General features: G+C 31.2%; 1 protein-coding gene across 2 annotated transcripts; it reads left to right on the top strand.

Moving 5' to 3' along the window:
• Window positions 1-7294: 7294 nt before the first annotated feature.
• LOC126736169 (major facilitator superfamily domain-containing protein 12-like) lies at window positions 7295-21143 on the top strand. Of its 2 annotated transcripts, none has more exons than XM_050440417.1 (3): window positions 7295-7418; window positions 10604-10956; window positions 19831-21143. In XM_050440417.1, exons 2-3 carry the CDS (start codon window positions 10795-10797, stop codon window positions 21094-21096), a joined length of 1428 nt encoding a protein of 475 aa, XP_050296374.1. In that variant the 5' UTR covers window positions 7295-7418; window positions 10604-10794; the 3' UTR covers window positions 21097-21143. The 2 variants fall into 2 exon arrangements, with proteins under 2 accessions (XP_050296374.1, XP_050296366.1); XM_050440409.1 differs by lacking the exon at window positions 7295-7418 and adding an exon at window positions 10412-10548.
• The last annotated feature ends 1035 nt before the right edge of the window (window positions 21144-22178 follow it).

The raw sequence follows: 22178 nt of genomic DNA, 5'->3' as shown, positions 1-22178 counted from the left end.
AAACTTACTTCAGTAAATAAATGTCGTTTTCTTGTTCTGTCTGTCTAAGAACACAATGTCTGGTTAATTATGATTTACTGTTTCAGTTACTGTAAGCCGCGTAGCTTCTTGCTACTGGGTCATGACGTTCTTTGTATTTAGTTTATGGTTTCTGATGGTCGAAAGCCATATCTTCATTTATCATCATTTATGGGTCCGTCGTTTGTTATGTATTTATGCTGATTTTTATTGCAACTTTTCGATCTTGCAATGCATGAAGATTTTGTTTCACAAAACAATTATTTTAAAACCAATCAGTACTTTAATGCTGATTTGTCGACATAATCTTGGTTAATCTCATTGTAGTATTTCACAGGTAATGATTTCGCCTTCCACATCTTGATTTTCTCGTTTTTGGTAAAATTACCAGTAAAAATTCCTTGCTTTTTTAATTGTAAAGATATGGAGTTATTTCGGCCTTTGGTAGAGGTTTGTAGTTCGATAGAAATATATTCGTCAGTTTCCTATATGCTGGTCCACAATTAAAGTAGAATAACACTTAAAAATATAGCAAGGCAAGGTTACAATTTATATTCTTCTTTTTTTTTGCGCACATATTTTTTCCACAATGCACGCAAATGTGACGTCCTTTTCGGTCTTGAGTCTTGCGCAAAAGTCTTAAGGACTTCAACGGTTTGGAGGTTGTTGTGGCATCGGGTGTTTTTTAGGATATCCTAGGTAAATGTAAATAGATCCTCTTTATTTCCTTCGAAATCTTTTATTTTCCGCTGTTTTCTGTATATGATTTTGCACCAAAACATAACCTAATTTTTTAAAGAAAATTTGATCGCGTACCAGCATTATTCATTAATGTTTGGAATCGATATAGTATAAAATAATTTCAACAGCGTCCAACATATCATAAAAAACTTTTAAGGGCTTAATCTTTTTGTTTTTCGCGCGACTTTTTTGAGGAACAAAGCTGATCAAAAATATGTATTCCTCCTTTAGTAGAATTATAAAGCGTCGCTATTTTTGGCCCCATGGTTTTTAAATTTATGTCATCCTAAAAAAAATGAAATTTATCAAAAGAACTAATATCTTCTTTTCTAATACATGTAGTACCAAACTAATATCTCTGGAAAAGGCAGAAGCGGATAAATGATTTTTTTTGCGTTTCATATAAAAAAATTGGTTTCTTCAAGGCAGGGCGACCAGAAACCTAAAGGAAAAAAGTTTTTTTTTAATTTTTGCTTTGAGTTTGTGGTTGTTCTGCCCTGAAAAAGCCAAAAATCGAAAACACGCGTCGGCAGGTACCATCTTTACCTGTTCTGCTTCCCGTCTTACAGAGTATCTCCATTAACCTATAATGTACTATTTAACTCTCCGTGCTAGCTTGCACTCATTGAAATAATTTCGACTCGGGTTAAGGTTATATCACACCGGTAGCTTTTGCTGCCTCAGTGTGAATGCTGTATTTTTTCTTTAAAGCCGGCTTTAATAGAGCTGATTACACATGTTGGTTATTTGCTCTTGTTCGTGATTCCTTAGGTTTCTTTCCATTACTTTTTCCTTTTTTTTTAATTGTTTTGCCCTAAAGATGCCAAAAAGCAGAAACAAGTGTCGGCAGGTACCATCTTTATTTGTTCCGCATCTTGTCTTACGTAGTATCCTAATAAACATTAATAGGTTTAAGGTTTATTAGCAAAGTAATCTTTGCTATTGAACTCTCCGTATCAGCTTTCACTTTTTGAAATTATACGGGTATTTTCCTTTTATTTTTTCGTAGTGTTTCTACGATAGTAAGCTTATTTTTAAGCAGCTTTTCTAGTAATTCGAATGAAGAAAGCCAATTAGCCATTGCGATATTGCGATTGATTCCTGATAGGAATTTGATATAAATCGAAACATCCTGACGATTTCTATCGGGATGTTTTCCAGTATATGCAATACCAGACCACATATAAGATGTTTTTGCATCGCATATGATAATAATCTTATGACCAAATTTAGCCAGCTTACTCGGTAAATACATTTTAAATAGACATCGTCCCCTAGAATTTAAAAGCTTATTCAAAAATATATTCGTTGCTTTCACAGTTTCTTATAAAGTCTCTCTTCTCGGTGAGAATTTGTCTACTGCTTTTCTCTCAGCATGTGGCTTTATCATCAAATCGTAAACAATTTTCTAGAAATTTAAATAAGTTTTTTGCCATTATGTAACGGAATATTGCTACACCAAATTTTTCGGATCACATATCTTCCAGGGAAAGACGTGCATCTTTTAAAACTCTAACAAAGTGAAGAAACCCAAACAATCCCATAAGCTCCTCTTTATCTATCTTATGCAGATAACGCTGCCTTGCAGAACCTTTTGATTTTGTAAGCTCTATTTCTTTATTTGTAAACTCAAGAATTATATTTATATCACCTGGGTAAGAAAGAGCAGCCTTTTAACTTTTATCAGGCTTCATTCAATAAAAATCATAATTTAAAACTGAATGCTTTGAAGTCTTATATGAAGTTGGTAACAAAAAATAAAAACTTTTTAAAATAATTATATGGGATGAAGCATAGGAAGCATATGAGAATATACCCATTGTTATTGGGAAAAAGAGTTTAGGAGTGGTAACTGATTTAAATTTAACTTTTACAACACGTATTAATAATTAAATTAACGCCGCTTATGTACAATTTAAAAGTACAGAATCATGTTTTTGGTGGTAGCAGTCCAAAAATAAAATATTGGCTGCGTGTTTTGCTTGTTTTATCATTGCTTGATTACGGAGACATTGTGTATGGTGATTCTTTAGCAGTTAACTTATCTAAAAAAATCAAAAATTTAAAAATAGCTGCATGAGATATTCATTTAACGTACCATTTAAAAATCACACCACTCCTTATTTAAGTTCAAATTCTTTTTTAAGTAATATGAGCAATAGGAGAAAAGTTCAAATGTATAATTTAATATATAATTTTTACTCAGGAAGTTTCATATAATACTAGAAACCCTACTTCATAGAATTTCAGCTTTTAAAAAATCAATTGAATACACAGGTATTTTTATGTGAAATTGTCTACCTAATCATATGAAAGAATATTCACCGAGTAGTTTTTTATTGAATATAAAGAATCATGTTTTAAATACATAACTTGTTGCAGTTATATGATATTTGGAGGGTTCACCTGTCATAGATCTCCTTAGCTAAATTCTGCTTTAGGCTTATATAAAGCTAAATTTTTTATATTTTAATATTTAAAGTATGTCAGTTTTAGTCTTGCCTATTTCCTCTCCTGTTTTAGCTTCTCGTTGCGCTGATTCCTACACTTTATTTATTACCTATTATAACACATATACTGGTATTTCTAATATTTTGTCTTTTTATGAGTTGTACGATACTTTCTCTGATGTACCGGGATGCATGAGTCGGTCTTACCTAGTGTCTTACATATGAACCTATACACTAAGGCCAATCTCCGATAATCGAAATCAAATCTCAATAATTATGGAATACTTAAACTAGAAATGGATGCGCACAATTATAGGACAATTTCACTAACTTAAACTGATAAAAAGAGATAACAGCTCCTATAGCAGGTAATCTTAAGTCACATTTGAATTTTTAAACTAAAGCTAATAGCAATGTAGATTTATCTTCTATAGCTACTCTTATTTCAGCGCAAAAAAGCAAATATATATATATATATATATATATATATATATATATATATATATATATATATATATCTTTTTTCTTTTGAAGTAGAGTTGGTATAGTCTTCTAAGCCCTACCTTTGTGTTTCACGCGATCTCCAAATCGTCCACGTATGATAACACCTTTAATTTCCTGCCCATTTCTATAACCTTATCTTCTAGCCCTCTTATTACATACTCTAGAGATATTTGAACAAGTAGTAAGCGAGTTACCCTATCGTCACTCTCTTTAAATATTGAAGCGCTCTGACGTTCTGCTTTCAACTTTAACTCGGGCCTTGCATTCGAGGATGCACATCTTCGTCAGATTAATAGGTTTATTTGGGAAACAGATAATTTTCATGATTGCGGTCGATGCGGTCATTACCCTGTTTAAGGTCTACAAATAGAGCAAATGTAGCTTGGGCGTGCTTGCATTACTTCCAAAATTTGTCTCGCGTTGAATATCTGATCTATTTTTTCTCTTCTACTTCGAAATCCAAACTGTATTAGGAGCAACACACCTTTCCGCAAAAGAAGTCAGTCTATTTAGCAGGATATTAGGGACTAATGTGTTTGTCATAATCAGTAGTGAGTTGCTTCTGTAGTTTTGACATAGCTTTTTTGGGTCTCCCATTAATAATTGATCTCATTGATTATGATGGAGTAACTGGGCAGCACTTCTTAAATATTTCTGATGCTGCATTAGATACTTTGATAAGTTCCATAAATCAGTCTTTTTCTACAGACATAATTCCAGAATCTCTTAAGAGTAATTCCCTTGCATAAGGATAATGATCCTAAAACTCCCTCTAATTACAATTACAATTACAAACCCATAGGATTACTCTCAACCCTGTCCAAAATTATTGAAAAATTAGTAAAAAACCGCATGGTGTCATATCTGACGCAAAAAAATATCATTCTGAGTGAGCAGTTTGGGTTTTAGGAGACCAAAGGAACATTAAATGCCATTTTGTCATTTTTAGAGTCTTTTATATCTGGGAATCAACTGACCAAGGCATTTGATTTTGTTTATCATGGAATGCTGCTGTGGAAGCTTGAAGGATACGGATTTAGAGGGCTGTCTCTTCAATGGTTTGAAGAGACAGCCCTATGTATGGGCTGTGTATTATTATTGTCAAGGAAGCAATGTATCACACGTGGTATCCCAGGCATCAGTGTTGGGTCCGATATTGTTTTTACTGTACATAAATGCATGGCAAGTGTAAAGATCACAGGTAAATTTATTCAATTTGCAGATGATGCAATAGTGCTGTGGCATGATATTAATGCTGCAAATCTAAATGAAAGAATAAATAGAGACATTGCTGTGATAAAAAAATCGTGTGACTGTAATAAATTAACTCTAAATATTGCCAAAACCAGTATTATAAATTTTAAATGCAGTTTAAGTAAAGTATCCTTAGGTACAAGTGATTTAAAAAATTTGAGTGAAAATACATTTTTGGGAATAGGCATAGACAATAAATTAAAATTTGAAAGCCATATAAGGCTACTAACCATTAAACTAGCATCAAATTATTATGCTCTTAAGATAGTGTCCCAGGAGGTTGAGTTTAGTGTTGCCAAAAATACTTATTTTGCATTAATGGAATCAAATCCAAGGTATGGATTATGTTTCTGAGGTGCATGTTATGACCAACTTTTCAAAAGTGTCTTTGTGTTGCAAAAAAGGGTTATCAGATACATCTGGAGCGAGGTATTCATGCAAAGAACTTTTCATTTCACACAAAATGTTAACTCTGCCTTCTTTATTCATTTTGGAATCCGTTTGTCTTATTCATAAAAAATATAGAAACTACAGCAATGTAACAGAAAGACATGATAGAGAGACACCTATACCCAACAGTACATTAATAAAAAAATCTTTTATTTTCGATGATGAAAGGCTGTATAATCATCTTCCTGCAGATAATAAAGAGATTTATAATAAAAAGCTCTTTCGAAGAAATATAAAAGGATTGCTTGTTGCAAAAGGCTACTATGAAATAGGAGACTTTTTAGCAGAGAGATTTTAAATGCACTGTGTCTTTTTTTTAACATTCTTTAATATTAAAGTTCTAATATTTTATCTTTGTATATGTAAATTTAAGTTTCAATTTTAATATTGTAATTTGTTTATTTGTATTATATGTTAAATCTAGTTTTATTGTATTCTTACTATATTATGGTTTGTTAATTTTTTTTGTTTTTTTTTGCAGCTTTGTCAACAAGATTTCTTATAACACTAAAGCTTATATTGATTGATTGATTATTGCCTCATTACTCTAAATGAAATAGAAAGTAACTCTAGCAGCAAAGTTTATTGTCTACTAAAGGTTAAATTTCTTAATATAAAAAGTCAAAAATCTAACAGTTAGAACAAAGAGGACCTTTTAAAAATTTATCTTTTAGATCGACAACATGGCTTAGACCGTTGATACAATCGTATTATAAGAGCAGATACAGTTATAAGTAATATTTTGAATAAACATCTTACCAATGCAAGAACTGAAACAACCAAAAGAGGCACATAAAAAAAAAGCGACTAAATGTACCTCCAGGTTTTCAATAATGATTCAATTGCGGCTCAAAAAATCATATAAGAGTGACAATTCTGAACCTGGAAGCTCCGCTATCCAACAAAATAAAATTCTAAAAAATGGTCGAATTTACGAATCATTATCAGACAGTTTCAGTGAAAATGAGGATAATGGTAACTACATAAAAATTGATGCGTAAAACTCAAAAAGTAGGCAAAAAAATGGGCAAAAAAGTGGGCAAACTCATTTATATGTGTAATAGCATGTGTTGAAAAATGATGAAAGTGGACTCAAAAGAAGGACGAGATATTTTTAAGAAATAAGGAATATTTATGGGTATAAAAGCTTTAATGCAGCAAGGAAAGTGGCCTTTATTAAACGTTTTAAAGTTAAATAACTTTTTTCAGTACTTTCTATTATGTATTTATGTGATTTATATACGTGTAATAATGAGTATTTTGTTATAATCTGCATAAGAATTATTAGTTATGCCAAATAAAGATTGACTTTGTATTTTTTGTGCTTTTAATTTTAAATAGTTTTATCTAAACTAGTACTTCTTTTTATATTATTTGTATATTGAAAAAATGAAGAATTTGTACATTGATAAAAAAAAATTGTACTTTTTGGTACCAGAGCTGCATTTCGCTTTTAATACAAAAGTAAATGCTACATGTCACAAAGTAATTCCTTTTGGTTTTTTTTTTTTGAAATTCTAAAGTCTATGTATTTCACTTAAAAAAAAAATAAAGCAACAGGGTCGCATATAATGGACCTAAAATATGATACACAATATTACAAAATTTGTTATCAAGCTTAAAAAAGTGTCACAACATATCCTTAGTTGATCTATTTTTAAGCATATTTCAAATTACTATTAAAACCCTATTTAAGTAAAATAAATTGATTCATAAGGTTTATTCCATCTGACGTTACCCTTAAATTTTTATGAAGGTTACCAGACATTATATCCTGCGTAATCTGATTAAATTTAAATTATTAGGCAACTCATCCTGAATTAACAATTGACGTGATATAAAATCTGAAGATTTGCGAAATATCTACTTCTCACTTCAAAAGTATTCCTACGAGTCCCATTGTTTAGTTCAATATTAATAGATAACAGATCATATCTGTAACCTTTAGTAGTTAAGCTAACCCTATGTTGCATATTTTAATGCTTCAGTGTGTTTCTTATGGTAACGTATAGATTTGAAATATTATAATTTTATAAGTGTAAGAAATTCAAATTTTTTAATATCCAGCTTGTGTTAATTCAGCCATCTATGTGCAAGTAATTGAGTAACTGAAAAAATAACAAAATATGCTAATTTATTATATAATTAAATGTATAACGGATTTATATGTAATATTCTAGTGGAGGATACAAAATATAGCAAAGAATAATAAAAAATTTGGAAGTCTGTACAATCTGATATATTTTTTTATTTATATTTAGTATGTTCTCAATGCAGGTTATCAAATTTGTCATATACTGTATCATATATAAAGTATATATATATATATATATATATATATATATATAGCAAATACACAACTACCTATGTATATTGAAGTGGTATTGGTAATTTATTTATTTATAGACTTACTAAAGTGTTTTTGGCACAAATATAAAAATTTACCAGTACTATTTAGAGGGCAATATTTATCTATTATATGTTTTTGTTTATTTATTTGAACTCAATATCAAAAAAAAAATAATATATCGCTACATATCATCCTCGTAGTGATTTTTTAATTTAAGGTTAAAATTTGAATTAAATACACCCTAGTTGAACTTTAAGCAAAAAAACAATAAAAAAATAACATTTATCTGGGTTTATTTTGTATAGGTATTTTGTTGACTATATTAATATCTAAGGGAAAAATTATAAACTTATGCGAGTGATTGATATTAGTGTGAATATTTTTAAAGTACTGCAAGAAAACGTTGCAAAATCTAATCTTATTGGTACTCTAATAGCAAATCTATAAAGTCACTTAAGTAAATATTTATAGTACCTAACTAGTTTTATCTGTTTCTTGCAATGATCGATTAGCTGTTGCATAACTTATACAAACAAATACTGAACCCAATACAAATACTTCCGTATTTTATGTCATAATTACTCATTATTTAGATGTCTTTTTAAAAAAGGAGGTTATCAGGTACCTTTAGTAAATCCGGATTTGTAAACTTTAATCAGGAATGTATGTTGAAATATGTGACAGAAAAAAAAATTTATTCTTATATCAGCATCTGAGTTTGAAGTTGCTCAACCCTACTTATTTTTTATTTAATGGGATACTACCACATGTGGCACAAGAGCACTAGGGAATTGTTTTCAGTCAGATTCCCCGTCCTGTATAAAAAATAACGAACAAAGTAGCACACTATGTTTGAATAACATAAGAAATTTTTTATTGTTAGAGAAACTCTTGTACAATGTAGAAGGCTCTACCGAATACTAAATTTTTAATTGTTTTCTTGATATGCATTATCGTGTCAGGACGATGGCTATTAAATTAACCCATCTAACTTGATCAACTGTAGCTCGAAAAAATTAATAATTTCTAGTATTTTTTTCATTAATTTTGCGTTGTAGCATTCTGTATATTTCTTCTTCTTATTATAGGTCCAAAGTAATTTGATTTTCTTTGTTTGGCAGTATTGACCATTTGTATTTGTTTTTCTATACTGTTTAGGACCGCGATGTTGGTAATATGATTTGTCTAAGGAATTCTCAGCATCCAGCAGTAGACCATATTTCAAGGGCATCCATTTTCCGTTGCATTGTTTCTGTTCAAAGCAATATGCTAAAAACATAATACCTCAGAACATGGAGCTGGGTTTTTAGGTTAAGCCTAAGAATACATGGCACCTTATGCAAGCTAATAAGATATTGCTTTTGCTTTTTTTATTTTATCCTATTTCAAATAAATCATCATTGAGTACCGAGCCCAGGTATGACATTTTCCTCATTTGTTCTAGGGTGTTTCAGATGTACTGTTTTAGTTATATTGATAATTAATTTTATATTCTTTGCAAATAGTAACTAGTGTATTTATAAGCCAGTGCAATTCTTATTGATGTTGTTCACAATCGACGTATCATCCGCGAATCGCAGATTATTCAGACATTATAATATGTATATCTTGCTTGCTTTCTTGCTGACTAAATATGTTGAATTAGGTTTATGAACAATATTATTAATATTATATATATTTTTATTTTTAGTAACTTTTGGGGAAATTTATTGTTTTTGTATGTAGCTATTTATGCTAAATAAAGATTATTAATATTATTATTATTATTATTTATACTATTATTATTATTATATATTTAGACATTCGCCCATGATAATAACAATTCATTTGTTGAGTTGAGATTTGTCCTTTTTTAAATATTTCCTTCTAATATATATTAAACAGAAGAGGTGACAGTATACATCCCAATTTTACTTTTTTTTTAATATTTGTATATTTTATAGTTAATTCTTATTTTTAATTTAACTTTACTTTATTTATTTTGTGACCTATGTAAATACAATCGTATGATAGCAGTCATATATGAATATGAATTTGACTTAGTAACAGAATATTTTTATAGTATTTTTTGACAATCTATGCTAAAAACATAATTTTCAGAATATCCCAATAATCGTCCATAGATGAATTGGTAGTATAGGAAAATTAAAAAACTTGTATTTTATAAATGAACCAACCAGGAAGGAAGCTAATCTTATTTATAAAAATTAAAATTTAATGGACTGCTTACTTAACGGGTCTTAAAATATAAAAAAATTATATATAAATAAGCTTAAAACATTTAAAATAACATATGACTTAAAAGTGCTATCGGACGTACTTTTGCAAAATTTGCGGAAATATCAATTTTATTTAAACTTTTACGTTCGTTATAATCTACCCTACTTGAAATTAACCTTCAATTTTCTTAGAAATGCATATTTAAATAGCGTAAAAGTTTAGTTAGAAGATCAAAACAAATATTTTTCCATAAATAATAAATTAAAAAAAAATTATTTTTAATGATACACGTAATAGAAACATATATGTGTATAACAATTGAGATAACAAGTTTGTAAATATTCATGCTTATCTACCTAAAACTGATTGATGAAAATGAAAATCTTCAAGGTGGTTGATATCAATAACCTATTATATTTAGATAATTTTGTTAAGATTAAATTTAAATTACAATAATTTTAATTTTACCAACCATTAATAAAATCATCTGCTTGTAGCCCACAGCGGTTCTAACTTGTGTTGCAACAGAAAATATTTAACTTACATACAACTTTTATTGAGGTAGTTTAGTTATATAAAATTGTACGTTTTATTGAATGTTTGTATTTTATTTTAGGTCCAATGTATTTTACGAAAGAAATGGTTAAAGTAAACAGCAGCACCTCCATTGTGTCCATTGTCAGCACTTTTTCGGCAATTTGTTGCTCTTGTCTTTGTTGTGGCTGTCGATGTTAGGCCAAACAGAACCAAAATTTTTTTTTAACTATTATAATAACTTAAGAAAAAAAAACATATTTATATATAAAAATGGACAAGAAAACCAGTACACAAAATATTCATGAGAATATTTTATTAAGGGTTAATAAAAAGCTCACATTAAAAATTTATGTTGCTTATGGATTGGGTCATATCCTCAATGATGTGTGTTCAGCCATGTGGTTCAGCTATCTTCTAGTGTTTTTTCAACTGGTAAGTTATATTAATCACTTTTTGGTTACCGATCAACAATATTACCAAAATATTCATTATTTGCTGTATGTATATGCTTTAAGTGCTATTCTCAAATGATCTACTTAAATAGCCAATGTAAACTCTATAAATTGAAATAAACTGGGTTTTAGCCAAGGTACTGTTAAACTTAAATATTTTTAAAATGATGTAGGCTATCTACTAAATAAAAATAAATGGTTAGCTTATTACACTCTTCATCTCTTAAAAATTATCTAAATGACAAATTTCTAAAATTACCCTACTTTTAATAAAATAATGTCAATTGTTTAATCAGAGTTTAAGATAGGATTAATATATTAAAAAAAAATAAATTTTTGTATTTTTTTGAATAATCGTTACTTGCCTTCCTGATACTTCATACAATACAACAATACAATACAATACTTCATACAATATCATTTATTTAATAAATTATTCAAATTGTTACGTTTTTATAATACAGGGAGACTCAGGTTTATCCAGCAAAATTTAACTTTTACTAAACAAAGTGAACAACTTTTGTCCATAAACTTAATTGTCCATAACTTTACCCATTTTGAGATATTTGCGATTAATGTTTTTTTTAAAATATTTCTGAATGTCAAACCTAAAATTTTTCGAAAATTGCACTTACTAAAAAGCATTATGTTATATCAGATGCAAGGTAATGAAATGCTTTTTCAAATCATGGTAATGAAAATCCTGACAATTGATGCTAGATTCATTTTTTAGAGCCCCAAAGTTTAAGCTTATAATTTTTCAAATTTTTTTCTTTCTCTTTAAAATTTTTTAAAGAAGCACTAATCAAACTTCTAAACTTTTCAACTTCTGAAAAACTCGCTTGTCCAAAGGAGTTTCATATGCAGTTAAAACAAAATAGTTTTTATGCTGCGTCTTTTTATATGAGGACTTGTTTAAAATTTTTTATTTTTTTTTTGGTATTTAGATGATTGTTAACTGGACATGCTAAAATCGCTACATGCCGCTTGTGGGTCTTTTTTTTTCGTTGTTTGACCTTATGCTTGGCACAATTAGCCACTTGTTCTATGGTCAAATCTAATCATTGTGAAACAAAAACTAGACAGCTACCGTACAAAGCACTGTATTTCACAAAAATAGTAACAGCATACGTTAACAAGCCGCTTTTTAAAAGCTAGTTAATGATTTAACCGTAAATTCATTTTTCTTATTACTTTAGCATACGTAAGCCACCCCTAAGGTTTGTTTGTTCATCAATGTTGGTCAAAGAAATGTTGTTGACATTAATTTCTCTAGGCAGTCATTTATACAGGGTGTCCCGAAATTACATCGCAATATTTTACCAGTTTTAAGAATTATAAAACACCCTGTAACATGAAAACGAGTCACTTTTCAAGATTCCTGTATATGAAGTTTTTGCCTTATTTTTAGACAAAGATGCAGCTGGCAAAATATTGCGATGCAATTTCACCTATATAAGAAAGGTGTTTACACTAATTTTGTAATAATATAATAAATTTTATATCGTTTTCTAAATTATAAAATACATTTCAATATGAATGCGGTTGGAGTTTTCACTGGCAATCTTTACATTTTCTTCAAGTTTCACAATATTTCCTGCAAATAAATCAAGTTCATTAATGTTGTGCATGAGTTTTTCTTTAATTAATTTGTAAATTGTGGATAATGCTGTTAAAACATCGTTATATATAATAAGTGAATCAAAACATCGTTATCAAAATTGTCCAGTTTGAGTTTTTTTTTTTTTTTTGTTACATTGACATTTGGTGAATATAAGAAATATTTGTTCAATTTATTTTGGAATTAGTTTACAATGCCTTATGCTAGGTACACAGCGCATGAGTATGCAGAAATGCATCTTATCTACGGAGAAAGTCATCAAAATGCCAACGAAGCCGCTAGGCTCTACAGGGATCGATTTCCTCTAAGAAACCATCCTAACTCTCGAGTGTTTCCTGCTGTGCATAGAGCGTATTGCGAAAGAAAAAATGCCAGGCATACCAGGAGGTCAAGGAACTATCCAACGACGAACGGGAATTTCAAAAACTACTGTGCATCGGACATTAAGAAGATACAAAATTACGGAAAACGGGTAGTATTTTGTCAAGATATGCTGAAAAGAATGCGTGGGGATCCAGACTTTTTTAAGAACATTCTTTGGAGTGACGAATCCTGATGTCGACGTTTCGGAATTTTCAACATCCATAATGTATATAAATGGGCAATGGAAGAACCCATATGCTATTCAGTAGGATAAATTTCAGCACCAGTTTAAAATTAACTTTTGGACGGGAATAGTCAACAACAGGTTAATTGGTCCAGTCGCAATTCCCCATAACTTTAACGTAGCTAGTAGCTTATTTGGAGCTACTTCAAGTCAACTGCCAAGATCGTTGTCGTCTAGATTTCCTGTGATCACTTTGATAGCAGTTCCCATGTTATTTGACAAGCCTCGCTTTTTACGGGAAAAATTGATATTAGGTTCATAATCATCTAATTTTGCATAGGTGTCATATGTCTTAGTAACTAGTTTTACTAACTTGTATTTGAAACAAAGAACTATTATGATTATCTAAGAGGTTACTTGAGATTAAAACACTAGACAAAATATATGCTTCTATTTTTGTAAAATTAAACAGGATATAAGTGGAGTGGTACTGACTAGGGATGGAGTGATTTCTTCTAAATAATATGAATTGTTACGTAGTTTTTAAACTTAAAGTGCTAGGCATGGGCTCTTTAGGGTCAGAAGGAATATAATTAAGAAATTCATAAAGCTTGCAATATATTCGTCTCTGGATATGCCTCGAGAATGATTAGCTTCAAGGTAAAGGTTTTAACAGAGGTGTCCTCGGAACATGGTTGATGGTCTCATTCCTAAAGTCACTGGCTGCACGTTGGCTTTATAAATTTTCCTGTCGAGATTTTGGTAGATCTTTGTAAAAACTTTACCCTTTACGGAAATTTCTTAGCACTTCTTTCTGTCAATCTACGAAGTTTGTATAGGTGGGATATAGGGCATTAAGGCTTAGAAATCACTTCAATTCAACGATATACGATAGAGGATAAAATTACCATATCCTATTCGCAGCGCCAATTAGTTACGGTTTTTTTTGTCAGGTTCGTTTTAAGTTGCCTTAACGAAATTTAATTAGTTGTGTAAATTTCCCTTATACCCTAATTTTTCAAACTCTGAAAAATGCTATTTAATTTATTTAAAATGTTAAACGTGCCAAATATAGAGATCTGGTTATCTTAATTAAGCACTTTTCAATTGATATTTACGCTTTAAGACTGTTTAAATGAATGTTATTTCAAAATTAAGCCAAAAACTATAATATTAAATTTCTCGCAAAATCTGGGACCGATTTTAATAAAATAAAAATGTCTTTTAAAAAATTTTATTTGAATTTAATAAACAATTAATGACGATCCCTTATTTTAAATCAAAATAATTATTTCTTTTATTACTTTTTGTAACAATTTGATTTCATGGTTGTCAAGTTCTGGCCAATATTTCCTACTTCAACCCACTATTTCCTACACAACTCCCTCACTATACTCATGACTGGTGCAAACATCTTAACTTTCTAGGAGTTTAGCAGAAGTTTTCTTCAGAGAAGGTCTGTTTCTTGGTTTTTTTACCGGTTTGTACTCCAAAAATTAAGTCCTAATCCTTTGATTTTGTTAGGTACCATCCTGCCTTAGTGCATATTTAAAAAGGTGTTGCTTATCCAACATTTAAGTTTTGTGTCGTTGTATGAAACAAGGCCAATTTATATTGGTAAGTCCCAAGACTTTCATAGTATTTATTTCGCAGGTCTAGGACCTAGAAATCAAAAACTTCCTGTTTTGAAAAAGTGCCGACGTTTCGACGTTTATTCGCGTCTTTTTAAGGCTGTTTACTGTGAAAAAGCTTTTTTGTCAATTGCGTATATCCTAATACCAACAAAACGATATACAGTGACCGCCTAAAGTTCCTCATAAATTCGGTAAAAATTAGAGACATATTTTTTTGAGAAAACGCTTGAACCCGTCGAATTTTATTTTAAGTTGTGCATTATTGTACGTAAATTTTTGTATACAGGGTGGAACAAAAAAAAATATGTAACCCAACGAATTGAAATTTTGATGATGCTAGGGTACGGGGATCGAGTGCGCACGCAAAAAGAAGTAAATGAACTGTTTAATGCCAAATACCCAAGCCATCCTTTTTCTCAGTCAACAGTTAGTAGAATAGAGCACAAATTCATAACTTCAGGTCATCTAAGAGATTTGCCAAGATCAGGTCGTTCAAACATTTCTGAAGAAACAAAATTAAACGTTCTGCTCTCCGTCGAAGAAAATCCAAACAATGCAAGTTCACAAATTTCAGTTGAAAATAATATAGCCGGAGCGACAGTAAGGCGCATCTTAAAAGCAAATGAATACCACTCTTATAAAATTAGACTAATACACGATTTAAATGAGGACGATCCTGATCGAAGAAACCAATTTTGCGAGCAAATGATGAACATTAATTTTATTAATTGCATTAATAACCGTCAGTTTGTGTTATGAGTTTTGTTTTCGGATGAAGCAACTTTTTGTTTAAACGGTGTCGTCAATCGGCAAAATTGTCGGTACCGGTCAGTGTCAAATCCATACTGGGCAACTGAGGCTCATACACAGTACCGTAAATCTATTAATGTTTGGGCTGATATCGTGGAAAATAAAGTAATAGGGCCATACTTTTTCGAAGAAAACTTAACAGGACAACGCTATTTGAATTTTCTTCAAGGAGATCTTATCCCTGCTTTGGCCGCCCTATACCCAGATGAACAAGACCCTGCTGTGCTGACAGATAATTTGTGGTTTCAGCAAGACGGCGCACCGCCACTTAAAATAAAAATCGACGGGTCCGAGCGTTTTCTCAAAAAATCATGTCTCTAATTTTTATCGAATTTATGAGGAACTTTAGGCGGTCACTGTATGTAGATGGACACGTGTGATTATACCACAGTCTAACATGTCTTAAAATCTATGTACTTTGATTATACTTTGAACAAACATAACATACATTTTTATTTTTTTTAATACTTTACCTCACTTATATATCTATGATACATATCATATGTTAATTGTAGCTTAGTTTATCTGTGGCTCTTGACCGCGATCGTTTATTTGTAAATATATATGTATATCGTAGAAGTAACGTACCTATGTATATCGTTTATAGTGCTTTGATTTAAATAATTTCACAAAATCCGCATATGCTTTATGGTGGAAAATATGTGTATTTAACGATAAAAGTTCCATACCTTTGGCGGATTTTTTTGCGGAGATTTCTGCGGAGTTCCTACTCACTGGAGTCTTTCAGACCTTTTTTTGTTCTATAATTAAGATAATCACATACGTTAATGTTTTGCTGTATGGAAGAGCAAGTACCAGAGAAGTCTTGTCTCCGCTCTATGTCTTCGCCTTTTGCAAGATTCTTCTTGCCTGTTTGAGGTTCCACAATACCAGCAGCTTTACCTACCTATATAAATGTCGGGTTTATTACATGTGATAGCTCTTGCAAAAAGTTCTCATGTATAAAAGATAATTAGCTCTTGCCAACGACCTTACATGCTAACGCCAAAATATCCTTAAAAGTCACTCTCATTTAGCCTCGACCTAAAATCAAAAGCACTAAAAGTTGTGACTCACGAATATAAAATAAGTAATTTGTCGCACTTGACTGTCTGTAAACTGGATAACTGGCCTATTTCGAAGGCAATTTCGCACTAAATGTTGATTATGATTACCAATTTGTAAGTGAAACGGCTTTATAACCACGAGATACCCCATTTTTTTCATTATTTTAACAAATAAAGTATTAAACTGAAAAAACTTGATACGGGGATAATATAACCTGACAGTCAAAATATCTTCCCATCTTTCTTCATGTTTTATAATTTTTCGAAAGTATTTTCAATTGTTTTCTCGGTTGCCAGTCGTAAAGATAGGTCAAAGATTTATTTATGGTTGAATAATACTTGCTTTTAGAGTTAGATACATTTAATAGCAGTAAAAGGGTAAGAGTGTAAAATAATGCCAAATCGAGCATAATTATAATAATTGTAAAGAGTTTATTGTAATTATGGTGTAAAATAAAGGTTGAAGCAAATATATATTTTTTTGTATTTTCTCTATGTCTAGTAGTTTTCTTAAGAGATTTCAGTTCGAATTTTAGAGGTTGTCTTCAGTTAGAGATTTTTATTTTGGTTGAGGACATCGGTATCTTCTTTTTTATCAGTAATAAAATAGGTGGCGCTCCATTATTTTAGTTATTTAAGTTTATATTATTTTATTTAATTCTGTTTTTACAACCTCTACCTTTTGAGTGATTGTACTAGTAGACTTCCCTTTAAAGTTGATCCGTTGAGCACCTGTTTTTGATTTTCTACTCCTTTTTCTCTGTTTCTTCTCCTCTCCCTTCCTGTCTACCCCATTTATAAAAAAATAGGGCTTTATTTATAAAAAATTAATTACACAAGCCGGCAAAGTTTCTTTAAAAAAACTTTTAATATTTTCAAAAATATACACAAGATATTTTTATATTAACATTTTAAAGCTAATTGAATGATTATCCGAACAACCTGCTCTGACACTGACGTAATGTTACCTGTAATTATTTTATATGTCTATTTATACAAATAATATGATTATTCGGTATTATTCTTATGGCTTGTGGATATCACTCGCTGATTTTAGGCATACAAAAAGTTTTCAGAATAAACCGTAGAACTGTAAATTGATGGATATTCCATTGAAAAAAATTTATATTGCCCTTATATCTAGTTTCTATTTGATGTACCCTGTATAGAAAATTGTTATTGCAAAAACGAGCAAGTGGCAATGCTAATTGACGTGTTCAAAATATAATTAAAGAAAAATACACCTGAATTTTAAATAAATGAGTTCCTCTTATGCACTTTTCAGTGTATCCCAAAAGTTATGTCTAAAAAAAGATTTTTATTCCAAAGTTGCGCGTGAAGGTTGCATATACAGGGTTGCTCAAAAATAAATTACGACATCAACTTCATTTTTTTAAATGAAGCACCTTTTTTATTTCATTTTTGAATTTCGCGTGGAATTCTACGTATGTTTCATGCATCATTTCCTATACCTAAAGACAACAGTTATCGAAAAAAAGACAACCAAACATTATTATTGAAGTTCACCTTACGAGTCACCTTATCCCTGAGAATTTTTATACAGAGCAAAATTCCATTCATTCGTGTTTTCTTATTGTTGGTGATCGTGTGTTTTCACAGAAACTGTATGACAGTTGTACGCCAAACAGATATTGTCAAGTGTGAAGTGTACAAGCAAAGTTGCGGTTTTCACAATGGTAAAGTTAACGGAACGAGAAAAAATAGAAATTCTGTGCATGGTTGAGTTTGGTGATAGAACACGTACTCAAAGAGAAGCTGCTCAATTATTCAATGAAATCCATCTTGATCATCCTCCGATATGTCAAAAGGTAGTGAGTAGAATTAGTGATTAGTGAATTCGGTCATGTTAGAGTTCTGCCGAAATCTGATCGCCCTGCTCGAGATGAAAATGAACAACTTGACGTTTTGCTTTCTTTAGAAGAAAATCCATGCACTCCTCTGTCGCAGATTGGGGCAAATTTACACATGGCGAAATCTATAGTTCACCGAATAGTTAAAAAGCACAAATATCACCTCTATAAAGTTATTCCTGTGCAAGAGTTATTTGATGGCGATTTCGATAGGTGAAATGAGTTTTGTGAACGCTTACAAAACATGTGCAATCTAAATATTAATTTATTAACAAATATTATTTTTTCCGATGAAGCCACGTTCTGTTTGAATGGTAGTGTGAACAGACAAAATAATCGATATTGGACAACAGAAAATCCGCATTGGATGATGGAGGTAAACACCCAGTACCCTAAAAAACTAAACGTGTGGTGTGGAATTGTGCGCGGAAGAGTAATAAGTTGATTTTTCTTTGAACATACTTTAACAAGACAAGTGTATCTCGATTTTCTCCAATTTAGATTAGTTCCAGCATTACTAGCTTGATTTCCAAATCCATTGGACCCAGACTATCCTGACGAAGAACTAATTTTCCAGCAAGATGGCGCTTCTCCGCACTATGCTGCCACTGTGCGTACATTTTTGGATGAAACCTTTCCCAACTGGTGGATAGGAAGGAGAGGACCCATCGAATGGCCTGCTAGGTCGCCTGACCTAACACCAATGGACTTTTTTTGTGGGGATACCTCAAGTCAAAGGTATTTGTTAACAGGCCAAATAATCTAGACAACTTGAAAGACAGAATTCGCAGAGAAGTATGCCCCATAACTCATTGAAAATGTGCAACGAGACTTTATTGATCGCCTTGGATATTGTCAACCGTGAATGACAACCATTTTGAACATTTAACTTAATTTTTGTTCTTTTTTTATTTGTTACATAAATCGTCTTTTTTTCGATAACTGTTGACTTTAGGTATAGGACATGATGCATGAAACATACATAGAATTCCACGCGAAATTCAAAGATGAAATATAAAAAAGGTGCTTTCATTTGAAAAAATTAAATTGATGGTCGTAATTTATTTTTGAGCAACCCTGTATATACAAACTTCACGTACAAAAATGCGCAACTTGAAATAAGAATCGACGGGTCCGAGCGTTTTTTTTTTCGAACACATCCCTAAATTTCAAATGAATTTAGACATAACTTTTGGGATGCACTGTATAAAGAAAGCCTTGTTACCTAAAAAATGCTCCATTTAACAGAAAATGCTTTGAATAGACTATATTATAATTATTTCAAATATTTTTATTTATTCCAGGTTTTAGGATATAGTACCACCGACGCCGCGGCCTTACTATTGGTAGGCCAAGTAGCTGACGCAGTGGCCACACCTATAGTAGGCTACAACTCCGATAAAAACCACGACTGGTGGATTTACAAATTCGGAAAACGAAAAATATGGTATTTTATGGGTACGATATGCGTCCTGGTTGCGTTTCCCTTCATATTTTCCCCCTGCATTAATTGCCAAGACGCTCCGAGACTCAATCGAATGATTTACTACTCGTTTTTCGTCGTGATGTTTCAATTTGGATGGGCTGCCGTACAAATTGCCCACTTGTCGTTGATTCCCGAAATAACTTCCAAGGAACATGAAAAAACACGTTTGGCCGCCATTAGAAATGGTGGTACCGTGGTGGCAAGTGTTCTGGTGTACTTAGTGACTTGGAGCATACTTCATATATCAGGAGGTAGTGAGAACCAAATAGATATATCATATGCTTCAAGGTTTCAGCATATTGTTTGGTCTGTGATGGCCTTTGGCACTGTATGCTCAATAACATTTTATGCTATTATTAAAGAACCTGAGAGCAAGAAGTTCAATAATCAAGAAGACTTTTCAGCAAAGGTTAGTTTTAAGCAAGTCTGCCTGGATGTAAAATTATATATAGTGGGAACAGTATACATGTCCTCGAGGCTCTTTATCAATTTAACCCAAGTTTTCATAAGTTTATATTTAGCTAAAAGTTTAACCATGGTTGCCAGTTCTTTAGCAATAGTTCCTTTAGTAATGTACATTTCCAGTTTTGCTGCCTCATTTCCTGTAGGACCCTTAACTCAAAGAGTTGGAAGGAAGATTGTTTATATTATTGGAGCATGCTTCGGCTTAGTTGGATGTTTATGGATTCAATGGGGGCAAGATGATTTATACAAAAACTATTTTATTTTCGTAGTTGCATTTTTCTTGGGCATGGCGAGTACTATCGTCTTAGTAGCCAGTCTTGATTTTACAACTGACTTTATTGGTTCTTCGACCAACAGAGGAGCATTTATTTATGGCATAATGAGCTTTGCGGATAAAATGGCCAATGGGATCGCCGTTGAAATAATTCAAGTAATCTATGACGACTCAAACATAGATTTTTATAAAAATGTACTGACTTATGTGTGCGGTGGAGCATTGATTTTGGGCACTCTCTCTGCTCTTTTAGTGAATAGTAGCAAAGTGCAGAGGAAGAGAAATAGACATAAATCTACTGATACTTTGACTGAATCGATTTCTACTGTTAGTCAGACTGTTTAGTTTATTTGTGATGGTATTAATAAATAAGCTTTTTATTTTACATATAAGTTTTTAAATTACCTTAAACGTATATATTTATACAGGGTGTTCATTTGAAAACTTCCCACCACGGATTTATCAAAACCACTATTTAAAAAAAAAAATGCCGAAATGCGTCAAAAGGTTTGTCAAGGGGGACAACTTTCTAACCTAAAATTACTTCACCCTCTGCTCCCCAGGGTCATCCCCTTAAAAATTTTAAATGGCAAGGGGTATCGAGTAATAGCTTGTTTAAAAGGTTTTTCGAAATCTTTAATTTTGACGTTTGATTTTTTCAAATCGATCGATTCGTTTTCGAGAAAATTAGAAAAATCTTTGTTTATCTTAATTTGTTCAGATAGAAAACAAAAACATGAAAATATCAGTTTTATTTCAATAAGTGTTTAAAATGTTGCCCGTTTTTTGCCCAAACAATGATATAGGCGATGTTCAAATTCCTGACTGACATTTTCAAAAACATGTTGTGGGACATCATGGCAGCTGTCGATGATGCGCTGACCAAGTTCATCCAAACTTTCAGGTTGGGGAGTAAACACAATAGATTTCAAATGACCCTATAGAAAAAACTTCGGCGTTATATCAGGAGATCTAGCAGGCCATTCTATAGGCGCCCTTCGCCCTATCCACTTATCTGGAAACCCGCCTTTTATTAAAAAAAAGTTAAGTAGTCATCAATGGTTAATTATTTATTATTTATTATCTTTATTTATTTACATTAAAATAAGGCAAAATTTGATAAATCCTATCTACTTGCCAAATTTGGCTTTGAGCCAAATAATTTTAACCGTATTATTGACTAAAATCCACCGAAACGGTCCTTATGAAAAATAATTAATATTCAAAAATAGTTGTATTTATAAACTCGGTATTATATTTAATATTTTTTTAAATTTCTGGTTAATAAAAATAATTAAAACCTTAATGATATACATTCTTATATAATTTTATAGGAAGTATATTTAGGTAACTTATTGTATTTTTAGGAATCTTACAACATATGGTATATATTATTAACGGTACTTAATTATTTATAGGATATTCCT

This window comes from Anthonomus grandis, chromosome 1 (assembly GCF_022605725.1).
Source record: "Anthonomus grandis grandis chromosome 1, icAntGran1.3, whole genome shotgun sequence".
Classification (NCBI taxonomy): Eukaryota; Metazoa; Arthropoda; class Insecta; order Coleoptera; family Curculionidae; genus Anthonomus; species Anthonomus grandis.
The sequence above is the reverse complement of the archived record's forward strand: the minus strand, read 5'-3'. Positions and strand labels throughout refer to the sequence as shown.